We start from the raw sequence: 27800 nt of genomic DNA, 5'->3' as shown, positions 1-27800 counted from the left end.
GGGAGTGTAGGTACCCACATTTCATCCCATGGATGGCACATTCCTTCTTTGTGTGGAACTACTAATAAGCACAAATACTTTCTTTGTTCATTGTTCGTACATCTGTTCACTTATGCTTGGTAACCCCTTCATGACTATACAGCTTAGAATTATACTATGGGTCTGTGATGGCTACATAGACAGACAGATAATTATGCTACTACATTTATATTTTGATTATTTATATACACAGATATTCTTATTACCAGTATGTATTAGCAACTTCACTTTTACGCCACTTAAAGGGATTTTCCACTACTTTAAATGATGGCCCATCCTTAGGATAAGTTATCAATGTCTGATAGGCCAAGATCCGACCCCCTGCATCCCCACTGATCAGCTGCTCTCGGTGGCGGCAGGAAATGCTCCATTCCAGAGCTGCTCCATCAATAGCAGATAGCAGATGCGGCCGGGTACTACACCTCCGCCTCCCATTCTAATCAATAGGAAGCGGATGTGCAGTACCCGGCTGCTATCGGAAGACAGGGCAGCTCCAAAACCGAGTATTTCCGGCCTTCACTAAGAACAGGTGATCAGCAGGGGGTGCCGGGTATCGGACCCCGACCAATCAGACATTGATGACCTGTCCTAAGGATAGGCCATCATTTACAGTAGTGGACAACCCCTTTAAACTAAACTCCTCGGCCCACCTTGATGCCCCCAGTGACAGTGCTTGGTTTGAACAGTCATACTGTATGGAAAGACTCCCTTTTGTTGGTGCCAAAAAAACCCCTTTATTCCTCCTAGGAGATGCCATGAGCAATGATTATAACTGGCAGCTCGTGGGAGGAATGAAGTTTTCTCCCAGGTGGCGCTCTTTCAGTCCGGCAGAATGGCATCCTCCTAACACTATTTGCCGCTGCTTCCTCAATATGCAGTTTGCAGTCTGATCCATACTTCAGATTTTTCACTTGTAGAAGGAGCTTTCCCTGTCATGTAGACTGGATGTGAGGAGTGTGTGTATCCAGAGTGCGGCTGGTCTCCCTGCTAATGTATCCGCACATCGTCTATCCCCCCCACTTACTTCCTTAGCATGTGCTTTCCTTTCCGTCTCTAGCCTGTTTTATCTGCCCTCCCTGACACTGAATATGATTTCCCTCCTCTCTGGGAAAAATCTGTGCATAACCCCACACAGCTGCTCTATCATTGATAAGGGGGAGGAAGAAGAGAAATCTTTCAGATCTGAGGAGGATCTCGGATGATAGACTACGATCTCCGCAGATCACTCAGATTAAAGGCGGGTGGTACGGTGGCTCAGTGGTTAGCACTGCGGTCTTGCAGCGCTGGGGTCCTTGGTTCTAGTCCCACTAAGGACACCATCTGCAAGGAGTTTGTATGTTCTCCCTGTGTTTGCGTGGGTTTCCTCCAGGTACTCCGGTTTCCTCCCACACTCCAAAAAACATACTGATAGGGAACCTAGATTGTGAGCCCCTATGGGGACAGTGTTGCCAATGTATGTAAAGCGCTCTGGAATTAATAGCGCTATATAAATGAATAAAATTATTATTATTAAAGGGAACCTCGCAAGTCCCATATGCCTTGTAACCTACAAGCAGGGTTATGTGTGGCCTAAAAACCCCTTCCTACCCATCCCTGTGTTGTAATATTGAGTAAAATGAATTTAAAAAAAACAAAACGGATTTTTGTGTACTTACCGTAAAATCGTTTTCTCTTAGCCATCATTGGGGGACACAGGACCATGGGTGTTATTTTGCCTATCCATAGGAGGACACTAAGTAGATGCAAAAGCATAGCTCCTCCTCTGCAGTATACACCCCCTGGCCGGGCCAGGCAACCTCAGTTTTAGTACACAAGCAGTAGGAGAAAAAAAAAACAGTAAAAACTTCTCAACAGAGGAACGTGAGAAAAGAAGAGTCATAACCAAATAAGGTACTGAGAGAACCAAGGCCCAACAGGGCAACAGGGTGGGTGCTGTGTCCCCCAATGATGGCTAAGAGAAAACGATTTTACGGTGAGTACACAAAAATCCGTTTTTCTCTGACGCCTCATTGGGGGACACAGGACCATGGGACGTCTTAAAGCAGTCCATGGGTGGGAAACATAAAAGAAGACAACACAACCCAAGGACTAGGAACCAATCCCAGACAGCCTGGAGCACCTACTGAGAGAGGTGCTCTACTGCCGTTTGCAGAATTCTCCTACCCAGATTTGCCTCAGCTGAAACCTTGGTGTGAACTCTGTAATGCTTTGAAAACGTATGTAGGCTAGACCAGGTTGCAGCCTTACACACCTGTTCCACTGAAGCCTGAGGCCAAATGGCCCACGAAGCGCCAACTGCTCGCGTGGAATGAGCCCGCAGCCCACTAGGAATGGGCTTGAGTTGCAAACGGTAGACTTCCTGGATCGCAGAGCGAATCCAGCGAGCCAGAGTCGCCTTTGAAGCTGCCTGTCCCTTCTTTGTTCGTCATTCCTGAGGGGCCTAAGAGTTCGTTTTCCTAAAGGGGGCTGTCCTGGATATGTAATATCTGAGAGCTCTGACGAGGTCTAACGAATGCAGAGACCTTTCCACCCTATGAACCGGGTGTGGACAAAAGGAAGGCAGAACAATGTCCTCGTTCAAATGAAATGGGGTAATTCACTAATTCACAGGTTCGCACCCTTTCAATTTCTTTTAAATCCTTCATTCAAATCATGTTTCCAAGCCCATAATTTTAAACTAGATAAAAATAAACCACATAAAGATCATTTTAATTAACTTTTATTTTAGTTTTATTCAACTGGTATTTCATAATGTTATATGTGTTTTTATAATGTCTGATATATCAAAATGTGTTTTTTTTCATTGTGTGTTCTCCACGTGTCTATGAGTCATGAGCTCAGTGGGTGATTGACGTCATAGCTGTCAATGTGGCAGTTTGTATCCTCTTTTAAAGCATTGGACTGCAGACAGCTGCTTGATTTCTTTTTTCCCTGAGGAAGGAGACGGACCTTGTCTCGGAAACGCGTTGGAAATGCTGAAATAAAAAGAAATTTTAATCAATTCAACACCAGTGGCTTTTTAGCGCGGCTAAAACCCGTTTTTCCTTTTTTCTGTATTATTACATTGGGGATGGCCAGAGGCATAGGCTGGACATTAGTTTCCCTGCACCATGAAAGGATGCCGTCAGCTTCAGGGCTCTGGAGTTCTGATGGGAAATGGGCCCTTGGGTCAGCAAGTCTGGGATGTCTGGAAGGCGCCACGGTGCCTCTGTGAGCATTTGTACTAATTCGGCGTACCAGGCGCGCCTGGGCCAGTCCGGTGCTATCAGTATCACCGGGACTCCCTCTGCCTTGATCTTCCTGATTACCCGCGGCAGCAGGGGTAGAGGTTAAAATATGTAAGGCAGGCGGAAGTGGTGCCAGGAGCAGACTAGAGCATCCGCGCCGATGGACTGCGGGTCGCGTGACCTGGCTATGAACGCGGGTACCTTTGCATTCAACCTTGAGGCCATTAGGTCCATGTCTGGTGTGCCCCAGCGAGTGCAGATGTGTAGAAACACATCTGGGTGGAGAGACCATTCTCCGGCGGCCAGACCTTGGCGACTTAGAAAGTCTGCTGCCCAGTTCTCTACCCCCGGTATGTGTACCGCTGATATCACTGATCCCGTCGATTCGGCCCAGCTGAGGATCTTGTGGGCCTCGAGATAAGCTGCTTTGCTGCGGGTGCCCCCCTGCCGATTGATATAGGCTACAGCTGTCGCATTGTCCAATAGGACTCGAATCTGACGACCCGCTAGCAGAGGGCAGAACGCTCTGAGCGCGAGGAAGATCGCGCGGAGTTCCAGGATGTTTATGGGTAGGAAAGACTCCTGGGGCGTCCAACGTCCTTGAGCAGTGTGGTGCCGGTACACTGCTCCCCAGCCTAGGAGGCTGGCGTCCGTGGTCAGGACCAGCCAGTTCACTGGGAGAAAAGATCTCCCCTTAGATAGGGATGAGGACCGAAGCCACCAGCGGAGTGCGTACCTGACTGAAGGCGTCAGGTGAAGAGGTCTGTCCAGGGAGAAGGGGCTCTTTGTCCCAGGCCGCTAGAAGGGCTAGCTGCAGTGGGCGGAGGTGCAGTTGAGCAAAGGGTACTGCTTCCATAGCCGCCACCATCCTGCCGAGCACTTTCATGCTGAATCGAATGGAGCAAGACGGAGGACGTAGAAGGCAGCGTACCGCTCGTTGAAGAGCGATCGCCTTGTCCTGAGGGAGAAGGATCAAGCCCCGACGGGTGTCCAGGGACATGCCCAGGAAGGTGATGGATCGTGATGGGATCGGGGATGATTTGTCCAGATTCACTAGCCACCCTAAGTGGGATAGGGTGTCCACAGTGATCTGTACGCTGGTTGAGCAGTCGCGGAAGGAGGGGGCCTTGATGAGGAGGTCGTCCAAGTAAGGGAGAACGACTACTCCCCTGGCGTGAAGGACACTCATGTCGGCCGCCATGACTTTGGTGAAGACCCTTGGTGCGGTGGCAAGGCCAAGGGGTAGAGCTACAAATTGAAAGTGGGAGTCCTGAATTGCGAAGCGGAGGAATTTTTTGTGATCTGGGGCGATGAGTATGTGCAGGTACGCGTCCTTGATGTCTATGGAGGCGAGGAATTCCCCTTCGACCATGGATGCAATAATGGACCTTAGGGACTCCATTCTGAATCTCCGTACATGCACATGTTTGTTTAGGTGTTTGAGGTCCAGGATTGGTCGAACTGACCCATCCTTTTTGGGGACCACAAAGAGGTTGGAATAAAAAACCCCGAACTTCTCGTCATCTGGGACAGGTATTATCACTCCTGCTGTTTGCAGCGAGTGGATTGCTGAGAAAGAAGGGAATTTTGTTTACTTACCGTAAATTCCTTTTCTTCTAGCTCCTATTGGGAGACCCAGACAATTGGGGTGTATAGCTTCTGCCTCCGGAGGCCACACAAAGTATTACACTTTAAAAAGTGTAACCCCTCCCCTCTGCTATACACCCTCCCGTGCATCACGGGCTCATCAGTTTTGGTGCCAAAGCAGGAAGGAGGAAACTTATAAATTGGTCTAAGGTAAATTCAATCCGAAGGATGTTCGGAGAACTGAAACCATGAACCAAAAGAACCATTCAACATGAACAACATGTGTACACAAAAGAACAACAGCCCGAAGGGAACAGGGGCGGGTGCTGGGTCTCCCAATAGGAGCTAGAAGAAGAAGGGAATTTTTTTTACTTACCGTAAATTCCTTTTCTTCTAGCTCCAATTGGGAGACCCAGACAATTGGGTGTATAGCTACTGCCTCCGGAGGCCACACAAAGTATTACACTTAAAAGTGTAAGGCCCCTCCCCTTCTGGCTATACACCCTCCCGTGGGATCACGGGCTCCTCAGTTTTAGTGCAAAAGCAAGAAGGAGGAAAGCCAATAACAGGTTTAAAGACAAATTCAATCCGAAGAAACATCGGAGAACTGAAACCATTCAACATGAACAACATGTGTACCTGAAAAAACCAAAAATCCCTAAGAAAACAGGGCGGGTGCTGGGTCTCCCAATTGGAGCTAGAAGAAAAGGAATTTACGGTAAGTAAACAAAATTCCCTTCTTCTTTGTCGCTCCTAATTGGGAGACCCAGACAATTGGGACGTCCAAAAGCAGTCCCTGGGTGGGTAAAAGAATACCTCGTGATAGGGCCGTGAAACAGCCCTGTCCTACAGGTGGGCAACCGCCGCCTGAAGGACTTGTCTACCTAGGCTGGCGTCCGCCGAAGCGTAGGTATGCACCTGATAATGCTTGGTAAAGGTGTGCAGACTCGACCAGGTAGCCGCCTGGCACACCTGCTGAGCCGTAGCCTGGTGCCGTAATGCCCAGGACGCACCCACGGCTCTGGTAGAATGGGCCTTCAGCCCTGAAGGAACCGGAAGCCCCGCAGAACGGTAGGTTTCAAGAATTGGTTCCTTGATCCACCGAGCCAGGGTGGATTTGGAAGCTTGCGACCCTTTACGCTGACCAGCGACAAGGACAAAGAGTGCATCCGAGCGGCGTAAGGGCGCCGTGCGGGAAATGTAGATCCTGAGTGCTCTGACCAGATCCAACAAATGCAAACCTTTCTCAAATTGATGAACTGGATGAGGACACAAAGAAGGTAATGTGACATCCTGATTGAGATGAAAGGGGGATACCACCTTAGGGAGAAACTCAGGAACCGGACGTAGAACCACCTTGTCCTGGTGAAACACCAGGAAGGGAGATTTGCATGAGAGCGCCGCTAGCTCGGACACTCTCCGAAGAGACGTGACCGCTACTAGAAAAGCCACTTTCTGTGAAAGACGAGAAAGGGAAACATCCTTCATAGGCTCGAAAGGCGGCTTCTGGAGAGCAATTAGAACCTTGTTCAGATCCCAGGGCTCTAACGGCCGCTTGTAAGGAGGGACGATATGACAAACTCCTTGCAGGAACGTGCGTACCTGAGTAAGTCGTGCTAGGCGTTTCTGAAAAAATACAGATAGCGCTGAGACTTGTCCTTTAAGGGAGCTGAGCGACAAACCTTTTTCCAACCCGGATTGCAGGAAGGAAAGAAAAGTAGGCAATGCAAAAGGCCAGGGAGAAACTCCCTGAGCAGCGCACCAAGATAAGAATATCTTCCACGTCCTGTGGTAGATCTTGGCGGAGGATGGTTTTCTAGCCTGTCTCATGGTGGTAATAACCTTTCGAGATAATCCTGAAGACGCTAGGATCCAGGACTCAATGGCCACACAGTCAGGTTCAGGGCCGCAGAATTCAGGTGGAAAAACGGCCCTTGAGATAGCAAGTCTGGTCGTTCTGGTAGTGCCCATGGTTGGCCTACCGTGAGGTGCCACAGATCTGGGTACCACGATCTTCTCGGCCAGTCTGGAGCGACGAGGATGGCGCGACGGCAGTCGGCCCTGATCTTGCGCAGCACTCTGGGTAACAATGCCAGAGGTGGGAACACATAAGGGAGCCGGAATTGCGACCAATCTTGAACTAAGGCGTCTGCCGCCAGAGCTCGGTGATCGTGAGACCGTGCCATGAAAGCCAGGACCTTGTTGTTGTGCCGTGACGCCATCAGGTCGACGTCCGGCATCCCCCAGCGGCGACAGATCTCCTGAAACACGTCCGGGTGAAGGGACCATTCACCTGCGTCCATACCCTGGCGACTGAGGAAGTCTGCTTCCCAGTTTTCCACGCCTGGGATGTGAACTGCGGATATGGTGGAAGCCGTGTCTTCCACCCACGTTAGAATCCGTCGGACTTCCTGGAAGGCTTGCCGACTGCGTGTTCCACCTTGGTGGTTGATGTACGCTACCGCTGTGGAGTTGTCCGACTGAATTCGGATCTGCTTGCCTTCCAGCCACTGCTGGAAGGCTTGTAGGGCAAGATACACTGCTCTGATTTCTAGAACATTGATCTGAAGTGTGGACTCTTCCTGAGTCCACGTCCCTTGAGCCCTGTGGTGGAGAAACACTGCTCCCCACCCTGACAGACTCGCGTCTGTCGTGACTACCTCCCAGGATGGGGGTAGAAAGGACTTTCCTTTCGACAAAGCGGTGGGAAGAAGCCACCACCGAAGAGATTCCTTGGCCGCCTGAGAAAGGGAGACGTCTCTGTCGAGGGACGTCGACTTCCCGTCCCATTGGCGGAGAATGTCCCATTGTAGTGGACGGAGATGAAACTGCGCGAAAGGGACTGCTTCCATTGCTGCTACCATTTTCCCTAGGAAGTGCATGAGGCGTCTCAAGGGGTGAGACTGGCCTTGAAGGAGAGATTGCACCCCTGTCTGTAGTGAACGCTGTTTGTCCAGCGGAAGCATCACTATCGCTGAGAGAGTATGAAACTCCATGCCAAGATATGTTAGCGACTGGGTCGGAGTTAGATTTGACTTTGAAAAGTTGATGATCCACCCGAAACTCTGGAGAGTCTCCAGCGCAACGTTCAGGCTGTGTTGGCATGCTTCTTGAGAAGGTGCCTTGACAAGTAGATCGTCCAAATACGGGATCACAGAGTGACCTTGAGAGTGCAGGACTGCTACTACTGCTGCCATGACCTTGGTGAAGACACGTGGGGCTGTCGCCAGCCCGAAAGGCAGAGCTACGAACTGAAGGTGTTCGTCTCCTATAACAAAGCGTAGAAAACGCTGGTGCTCTGGAGCAATCGGCACGTGGAGATAAGCATCCTTGATGTCTATAGATGCTAGGAAATCTCCCTGGGACATTGAGGCGATGACGGAGCGAAGGGATTCCATTCGGAACCACCTGGTTTTTACGTGCTTGTTGAGCAGTTTTAGATCCAGAACGGGACGGAATGACCCGTCCTTTTTTGGCACCACAAACAAGTTGGAGTAAAAACCGTGACCTTGTTCCTGAAGAGGAACGGGGGTCACCACTCCTTCCGCTTTTAGAGTGGACACCGCTAGCCGCAGAGCATCGGCTCGGTCGGGAGGTGGAGAAGTTCTGAAGAAGCGAGTTGGAGGACGAGAGCTGAACTCTATCCTGTACCCGTGAGACAGAATGTCTCTCACCCAACGGTCTGTGACCTGTGGCAGCCAAATGTCGCCAAAGCGGGAGAGCCTGCCACCGACCGAGGATGCGGAGAGAGGAGGCCGAAAGTCATGAGGAAGCCGCCTTGGTAGCGGGTCTTCCGGCTGTCTTTTTTGGGCGTGACTGAGTCCGCCAAGAATCTGAGCTCCTCTGATCCTTTTGAGTCCTTTTGGACGAGGAGAATTGGGACCTGCCTGAGCCTCGAAAGGACCGAAACCCCGACTGTCCTCTCCTCTGTTGGGGTTTATTTTGTCTGGGCTGAGGTAAAGATGAATCTTTACCCTTGGAGTGTTTAATGATTTCATCTGAGCGCTCCCCAAACAGTCGGTCACGAGAAAATGGCAAACTGGTTAAACACTTTTTGGAAGCAGAATCTGCCTTCCATTCTCTTAACCACAAGGCTCTGCGTAAAACTACGGAGTTGGCGGACGCCACTGCCGTACGGCTCGTAGAGTCTAGGACAGCATTAATCGCGTAAGACGCAAATGCCGACATTTGAGAGGTTAAGGGTGCCACCTGCGGAGCAGATGTACGTGTGACCGTGTCAATCTGTGTAAGACCAGCTGAAATAGCTTGGAGTGCCCATACGGCTGCGAATGCTGGAGCAAACGACGCGCCGATAGCTTCATAGATGGATTTCAACCAGAGCTCCATCTGCCTGTCAGTGGCATCTTTAAGTGCCGCCCCATCTTCCACTGCAACTAAGGATCTAGCTGCAAGCCTGGAGATTGGAGGATCCACCTTGGGACACTGGGTCCAGCCCTTGACCACGTCCGGGGGAAAAGGATAACGTGTATCCTTAAGCCGTTTGGAAAAACGCTTATCCGGATAAGCGTGGTGTTTCTGGATTGCCTCTCTAAAGTCAGAGTGGTCCAGAAATACACTTAATTTACGCTTGGGATACCTGAAATGGAATTTCTCCTGCTGTGAAGCTGTCTCCTCCACAGGAGGAGCAGGGGGAGAAATGTCCAACATTTTATTGATGGACGCTATAAGATCATTCACTATGGCGTCACCATCTGGTGTATCCAAATTGAGAGCGGTCTCAGGATCAGAATCCTGATCAGCTATCTCCGCCTCATCATACAGAGAGTCCTGCTGGGACCCTGACCAGTGTGATGAAGTCGAGGGCCGCTCATAGCGAGCTCGTTTAGGCTGTCTGGGACTGTCGTCCGTGTCAGAGCCATCACCCTGGGATGCAAGAGACACCCCCGGATCCCGGAGCTGTTCCGACTGAGGGAGACCAGGGAGCAATGAGTTAACAGTGTCCATGGCCTGAGTTACTGGTCTAGACTGCAATGTTTCAAGAATTTTAGTCATAGTCACAGACAATCTGTCAGCAAAGACTGCAAACTCCGTCCCTGTCACCTGGACAGTATTCACAGGAGGTTCTGCCTGGGTCACCTCCAGCAGAGGCCCCGGCCGAGCAAGTGCCACAGGGGCCGAGCACTGCACACAGTGGGGGTCAGTGGAACCTGCCGGTAGAACAGCCCCACAAGCGGTACAAGCAGCATAGAAAGCCTGTGCCTTGGCACCTTTGCTTTTTGCGGTCGACATGCTGTTGTGTCCTCTGAGAAATCTAGGAGGGTATATAGCATAGGATCCCCAGCGACCGTACAGTGCAATGTAAAGCTGCGAGCATAAAATACAATATACACTTCGGCACCAGTGGGGGTCAGCCCTTGAGGGCAGCTTACCGCCCGCTGAAAAGCGGGTGTGTGGGCACCAGAATCCCGTGTCTGGGTCTCCCAGTCTCCTCTCTCCAGCTCAGACTGCACACAGGAATGGCTGCCGGCGTCCTGTGAAGAGGGGTGGACCGTGGGCGTGCCTCAAACAAAGTGCGGGAAACTGGCGTCCCACTGTGCCCAGTGTGAGGGCTGGAGTATGCAAAGCAGACTCCAGCCCTCTGCGCTGACGTTCTGTACAGCGTCCCGCCCTTCCCCTGACTGGCAGGCCTGGGGGCGGGAACGAAACGAAACGAAACTAGGCCGCAAAAAGCCGGGGACTCGAGTAATAAGCGCGGCCGTGATATATGCACTGCCAGCGCGGAAGTCCCCGGCGCACCACAAGTCCCAGCCGCGCCGCAGCGAAACAAACTGACAACAGCGGCCGCGCGGCAGTTTCAAATACATGTCCCCTCTCAGCCAAGCTGTAGATAGGAATGGCACCAGCGCGCAGCGCTGTTGTCCCCGGCGCACTAACACACCCAGCAACGCTGCGGTGTGCGCGCGATATGTACGGGGACACAGAGTACCTTGACGTAGCAGGGCCTGTCCCTGACGATACTCAGCTCCATTCCAGCAGATTCTCCAGGGGCTGTGGATGGAGCACGGTCTCAGTGCCTGGAGACCGGTAAAATCCCACTTCACCCAGAGCCCTAAGGGGGATGGGGAAGGATGCAGCATGTGGGCTCCAGCCTCCGTACCCGCAATGGGTACCTCAACCTTAACAAACACCGCCGACAAAAAGTGGGGTGAGAAGGGAGCATGCTGGGGGCCCTAGTATGGGCCCTCTTTTCTTCCATCCGACATAGTCAGCAGCTGCTGCTGACTAAACAGTGGAGCTATGCGTGTATGTGTGCCTCCTTCGCACAAAGCATGAAAACTGAGGAGCCCGTGATCCCACGGGAGGGTGTATAGCCAGAAGGGGAGGGGCCTTACACTTTTAAGTGTACTGCTTTGTGTGGCCTCCGGAGGCAGTAGCTATACACCCAATTGTCTGGGTCTCCCAATTAGGAGCGACAAAGAAAAGGAATTTACGGTAAGTAAACAAAATTCCCTTCTTCTTTGTCGCTCCATTGGGAGACCCAGACAATTGGGATGTCCAAAAGCAATCCCTGGGTGGGTAAAAGAATACCTCGATAAAAAGAGCCGAAAAACGGCTCCCTCTTACAGGTGGGCAACTGCCGCCTGAAGGAGTCGCCTACCTAGGCTGGCATCTGCCGAATCATCGGCATGCACCTGATAGTGTTTCGTGAAAGTGTGCAGACTCGACCAGGTAGCCGCCTGACACACCTGCCGAGCCGTAGCCTGGTGTCGCAATGCCCAGGACACCGACGGCTCTGGTAGAATGGGCCTTCAGCCCTGCAGGAATCGGAAGCCTAAAAGAACGGTAGGCTTCAAGAATCGGTTCCTTGATCCACCGAGCCAAGGTTGACTTGAAAACCTGAAATCCCTTACTCTGGCCCGCGATAAGGACAAGAGCGCATCAGACCGGCGCAGGGGCGCCGTGCGAGAAATGTAGAGCCGGAGTGCTCTCACCAGATCTAATAAATGCAAATCCTTTTCACATTGGTGAACTGGATGCGGACCCAAAGAGGGTAAGACAATATCCTGATTGAGATGAAACGGGGATACCTTAGGGAGAAAGTCCGGGACCGGACGTAGAACCACCCTATCCTGGTGAAACACCAGGAAGGGGGCTTGCATGACAGCGCTGCTAGCTGAGACACTCTTCTGAGTGATGTGACTGCCACTAGGAAGGCCACCCTTTGCGAAAGGCGAGATAGAGAGATCCCGCATCGGCTCGAAAAGTGGCTTCTGAAGAGTCGTCAGCACCTTGTTAAGATCCGAGGGTGTTAACGGACGCTTGTAAGGTGGGACCGGAAAGCGCCGATACTTGTCCCTTGAGAGAGCCGAGAGACAAGCCCTTGTCCATTCCGGACTGAAGAAAAGAAAGAAAAGTGGGCAAGGCAAACGGCCAGGGAGTAAAACCCTGATCAGAGCACCAGGATAAGAAGATCCTCCAAGTCCTTGATAGATCGTGGCGGACGTTGGTTTCCTGGCCTGTCTCATGGTGGCAATGACATCTGGAGATATCCCTGATGACGCTAGGAGCCAGGACTCGAGGGCCACACAGTCAGGTTTAGAGCCGTAGAATTCAGAAGGAAATATGGCCCTTAAGGCAGCAAGTCTGGTCGGTCTGGGAGAGTCCACGGTTGACCCACCGTGAGGTGCCACAGATCCGGGTACCACGATCACCTCGGCCAGTCTGGAGCAACGAGGATGGCGCGGCGACAGTCTGACCTGATCTTGCGTAACACTCTGGGCAGTAGTGCCAGAGGAGGAAATACATAAGGCAGTCGAAACTGCGACCAGTCGTGAACTAGCGCGTCTGCCGCCAGAGCTCTGTGATCCTTGGACCGAGCCATGCATGCCGGGACTTTGTTGTAGTGCCGAGACGCCATTAGATCGACGTCCGGCGTTCCCCAGCGGCAACAGATCTCTAGAAACACGTGCGGGTGAAGAGACCATTCCCCTGTTTCCATGCCCTGGCGACTGAGAAAATCTGCTTCCCAGTTTTCTACGCCCGGGATGTGAACTGCGGAGATGTTGGAGGCTGTGGCTTCCGCCCACAGCCGAATCCGCCGAACTGCTCGGAAGGCTTGACGACTGCGTGTGCCGCCCTGGTGGTTGATGTACGCAACCGCCTTGGCGTTGTCCGACTGAATTCGGATCTGCCTGCCCTCCAGCCACCGCTGGAACACCTTTAGGGCTAGATCCACTGCCCTTATCTCCAGAACATTGATCTGAAGGGAGGACTCTGTCGGAGTCCAGGTTCCCTGAGCCGAGTGGTGGAGGAAGACCGCTCCCCACCCTGACAGACTCGCGTCCGTCGTGACCACAGCCCCGGCTGGAGGCCGGAAGGATTTTTCCTTCGCCCAGGAAGTGGAAAGAAGACACCACTGAAGAGAGGTTTTGCTGCAAGGGAAAGAGAGACGTTCTTGTCTAGGGACGTCGACCTCCTGTCCCATTTGTGGTGTCCGATAGAATCGGACGCAGACGAAACTGCGCAAGGGAACTGCCTCCCTTGCTGCCACCATCTTCCTGAGAAAGTGCATGAGGCGCCTCAAGGGGTGACTGGGCCCGAAGGAGAGATTGCACCCCTGTCTGTAGTGAACGCTGACTATGCAGCGGAAGCTTCACTATCGCTGAGAGAGTATGAAACTTCATCCCGAGGTAAGTCAGTGATTGGGTCGGTGTCAGTTTTGACCTTGGAATTTTGATGATCCACCCGAACCCCTGGAGAGTCTCCAGAGCAATGGTCAGGTTGTGTTGACATGCCACCCAGGAGGGTGTCTTGACTAGAGGATCGTCTAGGTAAGTGATCACCGAGTGGCCCTGAGAGTGTAGGACCGCCACCACTTCTGCCTTGGTGAAGACCCGTGGGGCTGTCGCCAGGCCGAATGGCAGTGCCACGAACTGAAGGTGTTCGTCCCTGATGGCGAAACGCAGAAAGCGTTGAAGCTCGGGTGCGATCGGCACATGGAGATAAGCATCCTTGATGTCAATTGATGCTAGGAAGTCTCCTTGTGACATCGAGGCTTCAGAGTGTTCACCGCCTGAAAAAGTGCATCGGCTCGTTCGGGGGGCGGAGATGTTTTGAAGAAACGAGTCGGAGGACGAGAGCAGAGCTCTATCCTGTAACCGTGAGACAGAATGTCTCTCACCCATCGGTCTTGGACATGTGGCCACCAGGCGTCGCAAAAGCGGGAGAGCCTGCCACCGACCGAGGACGCGGTCTTGGTGAGGCCGAAGTCATGAGGAAGCCGCCTTGTGACTTAGACCGCCATGCAGAAGAGTTCCTCTAGCCCTCCTCTGACCTGTTGGACGTGGAGGAACGGAACTTTGCTGAGGACCGAAATGACCGAAACCTTTGGACTGGGGCAAGGACGAGACCTTTCCCTTGGACTGTCTAGTAACTTCATCCAATTGCTCGCCAAACAAACGGTCGCCAGAAAATGGCAAACCGGTTAAGAACTTCTTGGAAGCAGAGCCTGCCTTCCATTCACGTAGCCACATGGCCCTGCAGACTGCCACCGAATTGGTGGATGCTACCGCTGTACGGCTCGCAGAGTCCAGGAACGGCGTTCATGGCGTAGAACGAAAAAACCTACGCCTGAGAAGTGAAGGACACAACCTGCGTGGCAGAGGTATGTGCAACCGCAATAATCTCAGCCAGAGAAGCTGAGATAGCTTGGAGTGCCCTCACGGCTGCGAAGGCTGGAGCAAAAGATGCGACTATGGCTTCATAGATGGATTTCATCATAAGCTTTATTTGCCTGTCAGTGGCATTCGTGAGAGATGGACATCTGCCACTAATACTACGGATCTAGCCGCCAGCCTAGAGACTGGAGGATCCACCCTGTGACACTGAGCCCAACCCTTAACCACGTCAGGGGGGAAAAGGGTAACGCGTGTCAATAAGGCGCTTAGTAAGCGCTTGTCCGTCAAGTTCTGTGCTACTGGACGGCCCCTGTGGAGTTAGAGTGATCGAAACACGCACTCCTGATGAAGTCGGGGAAGGTTCCCAGCGGGCCCGCTTAGCCTATCATAGGCCGCGGTCCGTGACGGAGTTCTCACCGTGGGATCTGGGTGTTACCCCAGGAGCCCCTTGTTGTACCGACCCAGAGGGACCCGGGAGCGATGAACTCACAGCTCCCTGGCCCTGTGTTATCGGTGTGGACTGCAAGGCTTCCAGTATCTTAGCAGACCCTCTGTCCATAGACTGAGTCCTGGAATGTGAAAGCGACTCAGAGATTTGCTGATTCCAACATGCAAACTCTGTCCCTGTCATCTGTGCAGTGGAAACCGGCGGTACCACCTGGCCGAGGGTCCCACCAGTGCCGGAGGCTCCGGCTGAGTGAGTGCCCCCGGGGCCAAGCATTGTACACAATGAGGGTATGTGTAACCTGCCTGTAATATAGCCGCACAAAAGGTACAGGTTGTAAAATAAGCCAGTGCCTTGGCACCCTTACTCTTTAAGAGCAGACAACAGCATGTCGTCCGCAGAGTAAACAGTGAGGGTATACAGCCAAAAGCAAATAATGCTGCCGAACAGTGAGATCATATACCATATAAATAAACATATATATATATATATATACACACTGCGGCACCAAGGGGGGTCAGCACCTGAAAAACTGGTGCCCCACAGTGCTCAGTGAGGGGGAAGGAGGATACCAACGTATGCTCCAGCCCTCCCTGCCGACGTCCAGTCGGCCGTCCCGTCGTTACCCCTGACTGGCAGGCCCGAGAACGGGAGTATATGGTACTAGGCCATAAGAGCCGGGGACTAAATTTAAAAACGCGGCCGGCAAACATGGCGCGGTCGGCGCGGTAGTCCCAGTCTCACAAACCACTCAGCAACCGCTGCGGCGTTTGTAACACAGATGCTGCATGCACCGTCCCTCAGGGGACACAGAGTACCTTATGATGCAGGGCTCTGTCCCTGATGATGTCCAGTCTCCTGTCCGTCAGAATCCCCCAGGGGCTGCGGATGGAGCCCGGTCCCAGTGCATGGCGACCGGTTAGGATCCTTCTCTCCCAGAGCAGTGGAGCAGATTCTGAGATCCTCCATCGGCAGAATTATAACAATGGCTGCCGGCGTTCCGAGGGGAGGAGAGAGCCGTGGGCGGAACCGCAAAAGTGCGGGAACCTGGTGGCCCATAGTGATCAGTGAGGGGGGCGGAGGACAGCGAAGTGTGCTCCAGCCCTCACTGTCGGCATCATACCGACCGTCCCGCCTTTCTCCCTGACTGGCAGGCTCAGGGGCGGGAGTTTAACACACTAGGCCGCAAAAGCCGGGGACTAAAGTAAAAACCGCGGCCGGCAAACAGGCACGGTCGCAGCTGCGTCTGAGGCCAAGGTGCTTCATGCACCGTCCCAACGGGGACACAGAGTACCTGTAGATGCAGGGCCATGTCCCTGACGATACTCCGTCTCCTGTCCGGCAGATTCCCCCAGGGGCTGCGGAGGGAGCCCGGTCCCAGTGGCTGGATGACCGGTTAGGATCCCACTTCCCCAGAGCCCCTAAGGGATGGGGAAGGAAAACGGCATGTGGCTCCTGCCTGTGTACCCGCAATGGGTACCTCAACCTTAACAGCACCGCCGACTCAGTGGGGTGAGAAGGGAGCATGCCGGGGGCCCTGTTAGGGGCCCTCTTTTCTTCCATCCGATATAATCAGCAGCTGCTGCTGACTAAAATGTGGAGCATTGTGTGCATGTGTGCCTCCTTCAACACAAAGCATAAAACTGATGAGCCCGTGATGCACGGGAGGGTGTATAGCAGAGGGGAGGGGTTACACTTTTTAAAGTGTAATACTTTGTGTGGCCTCTGGAGGCAGAAGCTATACACCCCAATTGTCTGGGTCTCCCAATGGAGCGACAAAGAAAAAGCTTCGCGTCGTTTTCGAGTCTTTGGGGGGGGTTTGAAAGAAAGAACTGACTCGGGGGTCGGGTCCGAAATTCTATGTGGTAACCGGAAGACACAAGGTCTCGCACCCATTAGTCCGCGGCTGGTGGCAGGGACAGCACGGGATGTCGACCAACCAAATGAGTTCCGAAAGGAATGGAACGAGGACTGTGGACGTCTGGTGAAGGACGTCCTGGACTTCAGCTGGGGGAGGGAGGTACTCTTTCCTCCCATGGCGTCAGAAATGAGCTTGTCCAGACGTTCGCCAAACAATCGGGCTGGAAAGAAGGGAATTTTGTTTACTTACCGTAAATTCCTTTTCTTCTAGCTCCTATTGGGAGACCCAGACAATTGGGGTGTATAGCTTCTGCCTCCGGAGGCCACACAAAGTATTACACTTTAAAAAGTGTAACCCCTCCCCTCTGCTATACACCCTCCCGTGCATCACGGGCTCCTCAGTTTTGGTGCAAAAGCAGGAAGGAGGAAACTTATAAATTGGCCTAAGGTAAATTCAATCCGAAGGATGTTCGGAGAACTGAAACCATGGACCAAAAGAACAATTCAACATGAACAACATGTGTACACAAAAGAACAACAGCCCGAAGGGAACAGGGGCGGGTGCTGGGTCTCCCAATAGGAGCTAGAAGAAAAGGAATTTACGGTAAGTAAACAAAATTCCCTTCTTCGTCGCTCCATTGGGAGACCCAGACAATTGGGATGTCCAAAAGCAATCCCTGGGTGGGTAAAAGAATACCTCGATAAAAAGAGCCGAAAAACGGCCCCCTCTTACAGGTGGGCAACTGCCGCCTGAAGGAGTCGCCTACCTAGGCTGGCATCTGCCGAATCATCGGCATGCACCTGATAGTGTTTCGTAAAAGTGTGCAGACTCGACCAGGTAGCCGCCTGACACACCTGCCGAGCCGTAGTCTGGTGTCGCAATGCTCAGGACACCGACGGCTCTGGTAGAATGGGCCTTCAGCTCTGCAGGAATCGGAAGCCCAAAAGAACGGTATGCTTCAAGAATCGGTTCCTTGATTCACCGAGCCAAGGTTGACTTGAAAACCTGAAATCCCTTACTCTGGTCCGCGATAAGGACAAGGGCGCATCAGACCGGCGCAGGGGCGCCGTGCGAGAAATGTAGAGCCGGAGTGCTCTCACCAGATCTAATAAATGCAAATCCTTTTCACATTGGTGAACTGGATGCGGACCCAAAGAGGGTAAGACGAAACGGGGATACCTTAGGGAGAAAGGCCGGGACCGGACGTAGAACCACCCTATCCTGGTGAAACCCCAGGAAGGTGGCTTTGCATGACAGCTCTGCCAGCGGAGATACTCGTCTGAGTGATGTGACTGCCACTAGGAAGGCCACCCTTTGCGAAAGAAAGTGGGCAAGGCAAACGGCCAGGGAGTAAAACCCTGATCAGAGCACCAGGATAAGAAGATCCTCCAAGTCCTGTGATAGATCTTGGCGGACGTTGGTTTCCTGGCCTGTCTCATGGTGGCAATGACATCTGGAGATATCCCTGATGACGCTAGGAGCCACCACACAGTGAGGATTAGAGCCGTAGAATTCCGAAGGAAATATGGCCCTTGAGGCAGCAAGTCAGGTCGGTCAGGGAGTGCCCACGGTTGACCCACCGTGAGGTGCCACAGATCCGGGTACCACGATCACCTCGGCCAGTCTGGAGCAACGAGGATGGCGCGGCGACAGTCTGACCTGATCTTGCGTAACACTCTGGGCAGTAGTGCCAGAGGAGGAAATACATAAGGCAGTCGAAACTGCGACCAGTCGTGAACTAGCGCGTCTGCTGCCAGAGCTCTGTGATCCTTGGACCGAGCCCTGAATGCCGGGACTTTGTTGTAGTGCTGAGACGCCATTAGATCGACGTCCGGCGTTCCCCAACGGCAACAGATCTCTAGAAACACATGCGGGTGAAGACCATTCCCCTGTGTCCATGCCCTGGCGACTGAGAAAATTCTGCTTCCCAGTTTTCTACGCCCCGGATGTGAACTGCGGAGAAGTTGGAGGCTGTGGCTTCCGCCCACAGCCGCATCTGCCGAACTGCTCGGAAGGCTTGACGACTGCGTGTGCCGCCCTGGTGGTTGATGTACGCAACTGCCTTGGCGTTGTCCGACTGAATTCGGATCTGCCTGCCGTCCAGCTACCGCTGGAACACCCTTAGGGCTAAATCCACTGCCCTTATCTCCAGAACATTTAACCGAGGGGAGGACTCTGTCGGAGTCCAGGTTCCCTGAGCCGAGTGGTGGAGGAAGACCGCTCCCCACCCTGACAGACTCGCGTCCGTCGTGACCCCAGCCCCGGCTGGGGGCCGGAAGGATTTTCCTTCGCCCAGGAAGTGGAAAGAAAACACCGCTGAAGAGAGGTGTTGCTGCAAGGGAAAGAGAGACGTTCTTGTCTAGGGACGTCGACCTCCTGTCCCATTTGCGGAGTCCGAAAGAATCGGACGCAGACGAAACTGCGCAAGGGAACTGCCTCCCTTGCTGTCACCATCTTCCTGGGACAGTGCATGAGGCGCCTCAAGGGGTGACTGGGCCCGAAGGAGAGATTGCACCCCTGTCTGTAGTGAACGCTGACTATGCAGCGGAAGCTTCACTATCGCTGAGAGAGTATAAAACTCCATCCCGAGATAAGTCAGTGATTGGGTCGGTGTCAGCTTTGACCCTGGAATTTTGATGATCTACCCGAACCCCTGGAGAGACTCCAGAGCAATGGTCAGGTTGTGTTGACATGCCACCCAGGAGGGTGTCTTGACTAGAGGATCGTCTAGGTAAGTGATCACCGAGTGGCCCTGTAGGACCGCCACCACTGCTGCCATGACCTTGGTGAAGACCCGTGGGGCTGTCGCCAGGCCGAATGGCAGTGCCACGAACTGAAGGTGTTCATCCCTGATGGCGAAACGCAGAAAGCGTTGAAGCTCGGGTGCGATCGGCACATGGAGATAAGCATCCTTGATGTCAATTGATGGTAGGAAGTCTCCTTGTGACAACGAGGCTTCAGAGTGTTCACCGCCTGAAAAAGTGCATCGGCTCGTTCGGGGGGCGGAGATGTTCTGAAGAAACGAGTCGGAGGACGAGAGCAGAGCTGTATCCTGTAACCGTGAAACAGAATGTCTCTCACCCATCGGTCTTGGACTGCGGCAAGGACGAGACTGTCTAGTAACTTCATCCAATTGCTCGCCAAACAAACGGTCGCCATAAAATGGCAAACCGGTTAAGAACTTCTTGGAAGCAGAGCCTGCCTTCCATTCACGTAGCCACATGGCCCTGCAGACTGCCACTGAATTGGTGGATGCTACCGCTGTACGGCTCGCAGAGTCCAGGAACTGCGTTCATGGCGTAGAACGAAAAAATCTACGCCTGAGAAGTGAAGGACACAACCTGCGTGGCAGAGTTATGTGCAACCGCAATAATCTCAGCCGGAGAAGCTGAGATAGCTTGGAGTGCCCTCACGGCTGCGAAGGCTGGAGCAAAAGATGCGACTATGGCTTCATAGATGGATTTCATCATAAGCGTTATTTGCCTGTCAGTGGCATTCGTGAGAGATGGACATCTGCCCCTAATACTACGGATCTAGCCGCCAGCCTAGAGACTGGAGGATCCACCCTGTGACACTGAGCCCAACCGTTAAGCACGTCAGGGGGGAAAAGGGTAACGCGTGTCAATAAGGCGCTTAGTAAGCGCTTGTCCGTCAAGTTCTGTGCTACTGGACGGCCCCTGTGGAGTTAGAGTGATCGAAACACGCACTCCTGATGAAGTCGGGGAAGGTTCCCAGCGGCTCGCTTAGCCTATCAGAGGCCGCGGTCCGTGACGGAGTTCTCACCGTGGGATCTGGGTGTTACCCCAGGATGTTGTACCGACTCAGAGGGACCCGGGAGCGATGAACTCACAGCTCCCTGGCCCTGTGGTATCGGTCTGGACTGCAAGGCTTCCAGTATCTTAGCAGACCCCCTGTCCATAGACAGAGTCCTGTGATGTGAAAGCTATTCAGAGATTTGCTGATTTCATCATGGAAGAAGGGAATTTTGTTTACTTACCGTAAATTCCTTTTCTTCTAGCTCCAATTGGGAGACCCAGACAATTGGGTGTATAGCTACTGCCTCCGGAGGCCGCACAAAGTACTACACTTAAAAGTGTAAGGCCCCTCCCCTTCTGGCTATACACCCCCCCGTGGGAGCACGGGTCCCTCAGTTTTAGTGCAAAAGCAAGAAGGAGGAAAGCCAATAACTGTTTCAAAAACAAATTCAATCCGATAAACAATATCGGAGAACGTAACTTATCAACATGAACAACATGTGCACCCGAAAAACAAATACCCTAAGAAAAAACAGGGCGGGTGCTGGGTCTCCCAATTGGAGCTAGAAGAAAAGGAATTTACGGTAAGTAAACAAAATTCCCTTCTTTTTCGCTCCTAATTGGGAGACCCAGACAATTGGGACGTCCAAAAGTAGTCCCTGGGTGGGTAAAAGAATACCTCGTGATCGGGCTGTCAGGCAGCCCTTTCTTACAGGTGGGCCACCGCCGCCTGCAGGACTTGTCTACCTAGGCTGGCATCCGCCGAAGCGTAGGTATGCACCTGATAATGCTTGGTAAAAGTGTGCAGACTCGACCAGGTAGCCGCCTGGCACACCTGCTGAGCCGTAGCCTGATGCCGTAATGCCCAGGACGCACCCACGGCTCTGGTAGAATGGGCCTTCAGTCCAGAAGGAGTCGGAAGCCCCAGCAGAACGGTAGGCGTGAAGAATTGGTTCCTTGATCCACCGCGCAAGGGTGGATTTGGAAGCTTGCGACCCTTTATGCTGACCAGCGACCAGGATAAAGAGTGCATCCGAACGGCGCAGAGGCGCCGTGCGGGAAATGTAGATCCTGAGTGCTCTCACCAGGTCCAACAGATGCAAACCCTTTTCAAATTGGTGAACTGGATGCGGACACAAAGATGGTAAAGTGATATCCTGATTGAGATGAAAGGAAGATACCACCTTGGGAAGAAACTCTGGAATTGGACGCAGTACTACCTTGTCTTGGTGAAACACCAGGAAGGGAGATTTGCAAGATAACGCCGCCAGCTCTGACACTCTCCGAAGAGACGTGACCGCCACCAGAAAAGCCACTTTCTGTGAAAGCCGAGAAAAGGAAATCTCCTTCATAGGCTCGAAAGGTGGCTTCTGGAGAGCAATTAGAACCTTGTTCAGATCCCAGGGTTCCAATGGCCGCTTGTAAGGGGGAACGATATGACAAACCCCTTGCAGGAACGTGCGTACCTTAGGAAGTCGCGCCAGGCGCTTCTGAAAGAATACGGATAGCGCAGAGACTTGTCCTTTAAGGGAGCTAAGCGACAAACCTTTTTCCAACCCAGACTGCAGGAAGGAAAGAAAAATAGGCAATGCAAATGGCCAGGGAGAAACTCCCTGAGCAGAGCACCAAGATAAGAATATCTTCCACGTTCTGTGGTAGATCTTGGCGGAGGATGGTTTCCTAGCCTGTCTCATGGTGGCAACAACATCATGAGATAAACCTGAGGTCCCTAGGATCCAGGACTCAATGGCCACACAGTCAGGTTCAGGGCTGCAGAATTCAGATGGAAAAACGGCCCTTGAGACAGCAAGTCTGGACGGCCTGGTAGCGCCCACGGTTGTCCTACCGTGAGATGCCACAGATCCGGGTACCACGACCTCCTTGGCCAGTCTGGAGCGACGAGAATGGCGCAACGGCAATCGGACCTGATTTTGCGGAGCACTCTGGGCAACAATGCCAGAGGTGGGAACACATAAGGTAGTCGGAACTGCGACCAATCCTGAACTAAGGCGTCTGCCGCCAGAGCTCGGTGATCGCGAGACCGTGCCATGAAAACCGGGACCTTGTTGTTGTGCCGTGACGCCATCAGGTCGACGTCCGGCATCCCCCAGCGGCGACAGATCTCCTGAAACACGTCCGGGTGAAGGGACCATTCCCCTGCGTCCATGCCCTGGCGACTGAGAAAGTCTGCTTCCCAGTTTTCCACGCCTGGGATGTGAACTGCGGATATGGTGGATGCTGTGTTTTCCACCCACGTCAGAATCCGCCGGACTTCTTGAAAGGCTTGTCGACTGCGTGTTCCCCCTTGGTGGTTGATGTACGCCACCGCTGTGGAATTGTCCGACTGAATCCGGATCTGCTTGCCCTCCAGCCACTGTTGGAAGGCTCGCAGAGCAAGATAGACTGCTCTGATTTCCAGAACATTGATCTGAAGGGTGGACTCTCTCTGAGTCCACGTACCCTGAGCCCTGTGGTGAAGAAACACTGCTCCCCACCCTGATAGGCTCGCATCTGTCGTGACCACCGCCCAGGATGGGGGTAGGAACGACTTTCCTTTTGACAATGAGGTGGGAAGAAGCCACCATCGGAGAGAGTCCTTGGCTGCCTGAGAGAGGGAGAAATCCCTGTCGAGGGACGTCGACTTCCCATCCCATTGGCGGAGAATGTCCCATTGTAGAGGGCGCAGATGAAACTGCGCGAAAGGGACTGCTTCCATTGCTGCCACCATCTTCCCTAGGAAATGCATGAGGCGCCTCAAGGAGTGGGACTGGTTCTGCAGGAGAGATTGCACCCCTGTCTGCAGAGAGCACTGCTTGTCCAGTGGAAGCTTCACTATCGCTGAGAGAGTATGAAACTCCATGCCAAGATATGTTAGTGATTGGGTCGGGGTTAGATTTGACTTTGAAAAGTTGATAATCCACCCGAAACTCTGGAGAGTCTTCAGTGCCACGTTCAGACTGTGTTGGCATGCCTCTTGAGAGGGTGCCTTTATAAGTAGATCGTCCAAATACGGGATCACGGAGTGACCCTGCGAGTGCAGGACAGCTACTACTGCTGCCATGACCTTGGTGAAGACCCGAGGGGCTGTTGCCAGCCCGAAAGGTAACGCTACGAACTGCAGGTGTTCGCTTTCTATAACGAAGCGTAGAAAACGCTGATGCTCTGGCGCAATCGGCACGTGAAGATAAGCATCTTTGATGTCTATTGATGCTAAGAAATCTCCTTGAGACATTGAGGCTATGACGGAGCGTAGAGATTCCATCCGGAACCTCTTGGTTTTTACGTGTTTGTTGAGCAACTTTAGATCCAGGACGGGCCGAAAGGACCCGTCCTTCTTTGGCACCACAAACAGATTGGAGTAAAAACCGTGACCTTGTTCCTGAAGAGGAACGGAAGTCACCACTCCTTCCGCCTTTAGAGCGGCCACCGCCTGCAGCAGAGCATCGGCTCGGTCGGGCGGTGGGGAAGTTCTGAAGAAACGAGTTGGAGGACGAGAGCTGAACTCTATCCTGTACCCGTGAGACAGAATGTCCCTCACCCAACGGTCTTTGACCTGTGACAGCCAAATGTCGCCAAAGCGGGAGAGCCTGCCACCGACCGAGGATGCGGAGAGAGGAGGCTGAAAGTCATGAGGAAGCCGTCTTGGTAACGGTTCTTCCTGCTGTCTTTTTTGGGCGTGACTGAGTCCGCCAAGAATCTGAGCCTCTCTGATCCTTTTGAGTCCTTTTGGACAAGGAGAATTGGGACCTGCCTGAGCCTCGAAAGGACCGAAAACCAGACTGACCCCTCCTTTGTTGGGGCTTGTTTTGTCTGTGTTGAGGTAAGGATGAGTCCTTACCCTTGGAGTGTTTAATGATTTCATCCAAACGCTCCCCAAACAATCGGTCACGAGAAAAAGGCAAACTGGTTAAGCACTTCTTGGAAGCAGAATCTGCCTTCCATTCTCTCAACCACAGGGCTCTGCGCAAAACCACGGAGTTGGCTGACGCCACCGCCGTACGGCTCGTAGAGTCTAGGACAGCATTAATCGCGTAAGACGCGAATGCAGACATTTGAGAGGTCAATGGTGCCACCTGCGGGGCAGATGTACGTGTGACCGAGTCGACTTGTATAAGCCCAGCTGAAATAGCTTGGAGTGCCCATACGGCTGCGAAAGCTGGCGCCAACGACGCTCCAATAGCTTCATAGATGGATTTCAGCCAGAGCTCCATCTGCCTGTCAGTGGCATCTTTAAGTGCCGCTCCATCTTCTACTGCAACTAAAGATCTAGCTGCAAGCCTGGAGATTGGAGGGTCCACCTTGGGACACTGGGTCCAACCCTTGACCACGTCAGGGGGAAAAGGATAGCGTGTATCTTTAAGCCGTTTAGAAAACCGCTTCTCAGGATAAGCGTGGTGTTTCTGGATTGCATCTCTAAAGTCAGCGTGGTCCAGAAAAGTGCTTAATTTACGCTTGGGATATCTGAAATGGAATTTCTCCTGCTGTGAAGCTGCCTCTTCCGCAGGAGGAGCTGGCGGAGAAATATCTAACATCCTATTGATGGACGCTATAAGATCATTCACTATGGCGTCACCATCCGGTGTATCCAGATTGAGAGCGGTCCCAGGATCAGAATCTTGATCAGTTACATCCGCCTCATCACCCATAGATTCGTCCCGCTGGGATCCTGACCAGTGAGACGAAGTTGAGGGCCCCTCATAACGAGCCCGCTTAGGTTGTCTGGGACTGTCGTCCGAGTCAGAATCGTCACCCTGGGGTGCATGTGACACCCCCGGAGCTTGGAAGTGTTCCAGCTGAGGGGGACCAGGGAGCAATGATGCCACAGTGTCCATGGTCTGAGTTACTGGTCTAGACTGCAATGTTTCAAGAATCGTTGACATGGTCATAGACAATCTGTCAGCAAAAGCTGCAAACTCCGTTCCTGTCACCTGGACAGCATTCACAGGTGGTACACCCTGGGTCACGTCCAGCAGAGGCCCCGGCTGTGCAAGTTGCACAGGGGCCGAGCACTGCACACAATGGGGGTCAGTGGAACCTGCCGGTAGAGCAGCCCCACATGCGGTACAGGCAGCATATAATGTCTGTGCCTTGGCACCCTTGCGTTTTGCGGACGACATGCTGTTGCCTCCTTGTAATCTAGGAGGGTATATAGCCGAGAATCACCAGCGACCGTACAGTACAAAGTATTTGCAAACACAAAATACTCAGTATACAAACGGCACAAGTGGGGGTGAGCCCTTGAGGCTGCTTACCGCCCGCTGAAAAGCGGGTATGAGGCCGTAGAATCCCGTGTCTGGGTCTCCCCGTCTCCCCTCTGCAGCTCAGCGTGCAGGCAGGAATGGCTGCCGGCGTTCTGTGAAGAGGGGCGGACCGTGGGCGTGCCACAAACAAAGTGCGGGAAACTGCGTCCTACTGTGCCTGGTGTAAGGGCTGGAGTATGTAAAAAAGACTCCAGCCCTCAGCGCTGATGCTCTGTACAGCGTCCCGCCCTCCTCCTGACTGGCAGGTGCGGAGGCGGGAACGAACGAACTAGGCCGCAAAAGCCGGGGACTGTAGTAATAAGCGCGGCCGTGATATATGCACGGTCAGCGCGGAAGTCCCCGGCGCACCACAAGTCCCAGCCGCGTCGCAGTCCCAGCGGCCGGCGCGACCGTTCTCCCTGAGTCTACCCACTCAGCTAAGCTGAAGTGAGGAAATGGCACAAGCGCAGCAGCGCTGTTGTCCCCGGCGCACTAACACACCCAGCAATGCTGCGGTGTGCGCGCGTATGCACGGGGACACAGAGTACCTTGACGGAGCAGGGCCATGTCCCTGACGATACTCAGCTCCATATCCAGCGGCTTCTCCAGGGGCTGCGGATGGAGCACGGTCTCAGTGCCTGGAGACCGGTAAAATCCCACTTCGCCCAGAGCCCTAATGGGGATGGGGAAGGAATCAGCATGTGGGCTCCAGCCTCCGTACCCGCAATGGGTACCTCAACCTTAACAAGCACCACCGACAGAAAGTGGGGTGAGAAGGGAGCATGCTGGGGGCCCTGTATGGGCCCTCTTTTCTTCCATCCGACATAGTCAGCAGCTGCTGCTGACTAAACAGTGGAGCTATGCGTGCGTGTCTGACCTCCTTCGCACAAAGCAAAAACTGAGGGACCCGTGCTCCCACGGGGGGGTGTATAGCCAGAAGGGGAGGGGCCTTACACTTTTAAGTGTAGTACTTTGTGCGGCCTCCGGAGGCAGTAGCTATACACCCAATTGTCTGGGTCTCCCAATTAGGAGCGAAAAAGAAACTCTGTCGCTGTCATCTGTGCAGTGCCCGTAATATAGCCGCACAAGAGGTACCGGTTGTAAAATAAGCCAGTGCCTTGGCACCCTTACTCTTTAAGAGCAGACAACAGCATGTCGTCCGCAGAGTAATCAGTGAGGGTATACAGCCAAAAACAAATAATGCTGCCGAACAGTGAGATCATATACCATATAAATAAACATATATATATATATATACACTGCGGCACCAAGGGGGGAACAGCACCTGTAAAACTGGTGCCCCCCAGTGCTCAGTGAGGGGGAAGGAGGATACCAACGTATGCTCCAGCCCTCCCTGCCGACGTCCAGTCGGCCGTCCCGTCGTTACCCCTGACTGGCAGGCCCGATAACGGGAGTATATAGCACTAGGCCGTAAGAGCCAGGGACTAAATTTAAAAACGCGGCCGGCAAACATGGCGCGGTCGGCGCGGTAGTCCCAGTCTCACAAACCAGTCAGCAACCGCTGCGACGTTTGTAACACAGATGCTGCATGCACCGTCCCTCAGGGGACACAGAGTACGTTATGATGCAGGGCTCTGTCCATGTAGTCACAAAAGTGCGGGAATCTGGTGGCCTAGAGTGATCAGTGAGGGGGGGCGGAGGACAGCGAGGTGTGCTCCAGCCCTCCCTGTCGGCATCATACCGACCGTCCCGCCCTTCTCCCTGACTGGCAGGCTCAGGGGCGGGAGTGTAACACACTAGGCCGCAAAAGCCGGGGACTAAAGTAAAAACCGCGGCCGGCAAACATAGTCCCGGACAAAAAATCCACACCGCAGTCGCAGCTGCGTCTGAGGCCAAGGTGCTTCATGCACCGTCCCAACGGGGACACAGAGTACCTGTAGATGCAGGGCCATGTCCCTGACGATACTCCGTCTCCTGTCCGGCAGATTCCCCCAGGGGCTGCGGATGTGGCTTGTGGCCACCAGATTCTCTGCCCCGGGTCTCCCTC

The 27800-nt window shown here is 53.3% G+C and overlaps 1 protein-coding gene across 1 annotated transcript in view; it reads right to left on the bottom strand.

Annotated features, from left to right (window-relative positions):
• Positions 1 to 2804: 2804 nt before the first annotated feature.
• TUT1 (terminal uridylyl transferase 1, U6 snRNA-specific) overlaps positions 2805 to 27800 on the bottom strand; it is a 96969-nt gene continuing 71973 nt past the window's right edge. The window contains exon 10 of the mRNA XM_075325753.1: positions 2805 to 3014. Within this exon, the coding sequence (XP_075181868.1) occupies positions 2869 to 3014 (146 nt within the window). The 3' untranslated portion in view covers positions 2805 to 2868. The remainder of the gene's footprint in view (positions 3015 to 27800) is intronic.

This window comes from Anomaloglossus baeobatrachus, chromosome 10 (genome assembly GCF_048569485.1).
Source record: "Anomaloglossus baeobatrachus isolate aAnoBae1 chromosome 10, aAnoBae1.hap1, whole genome shotgun sequence".
In the NCBI taxonomy this organism is placed as follows: Eukaryota; Metazoa; Chordata; class Amphibia; order Anura; family Aromobatidae; genus Anomaloglossus; species Anomaloglossus baeobatrachus.
This window is presented reverse-complemented; position numbering and strand designations above follow the sequence as displayed.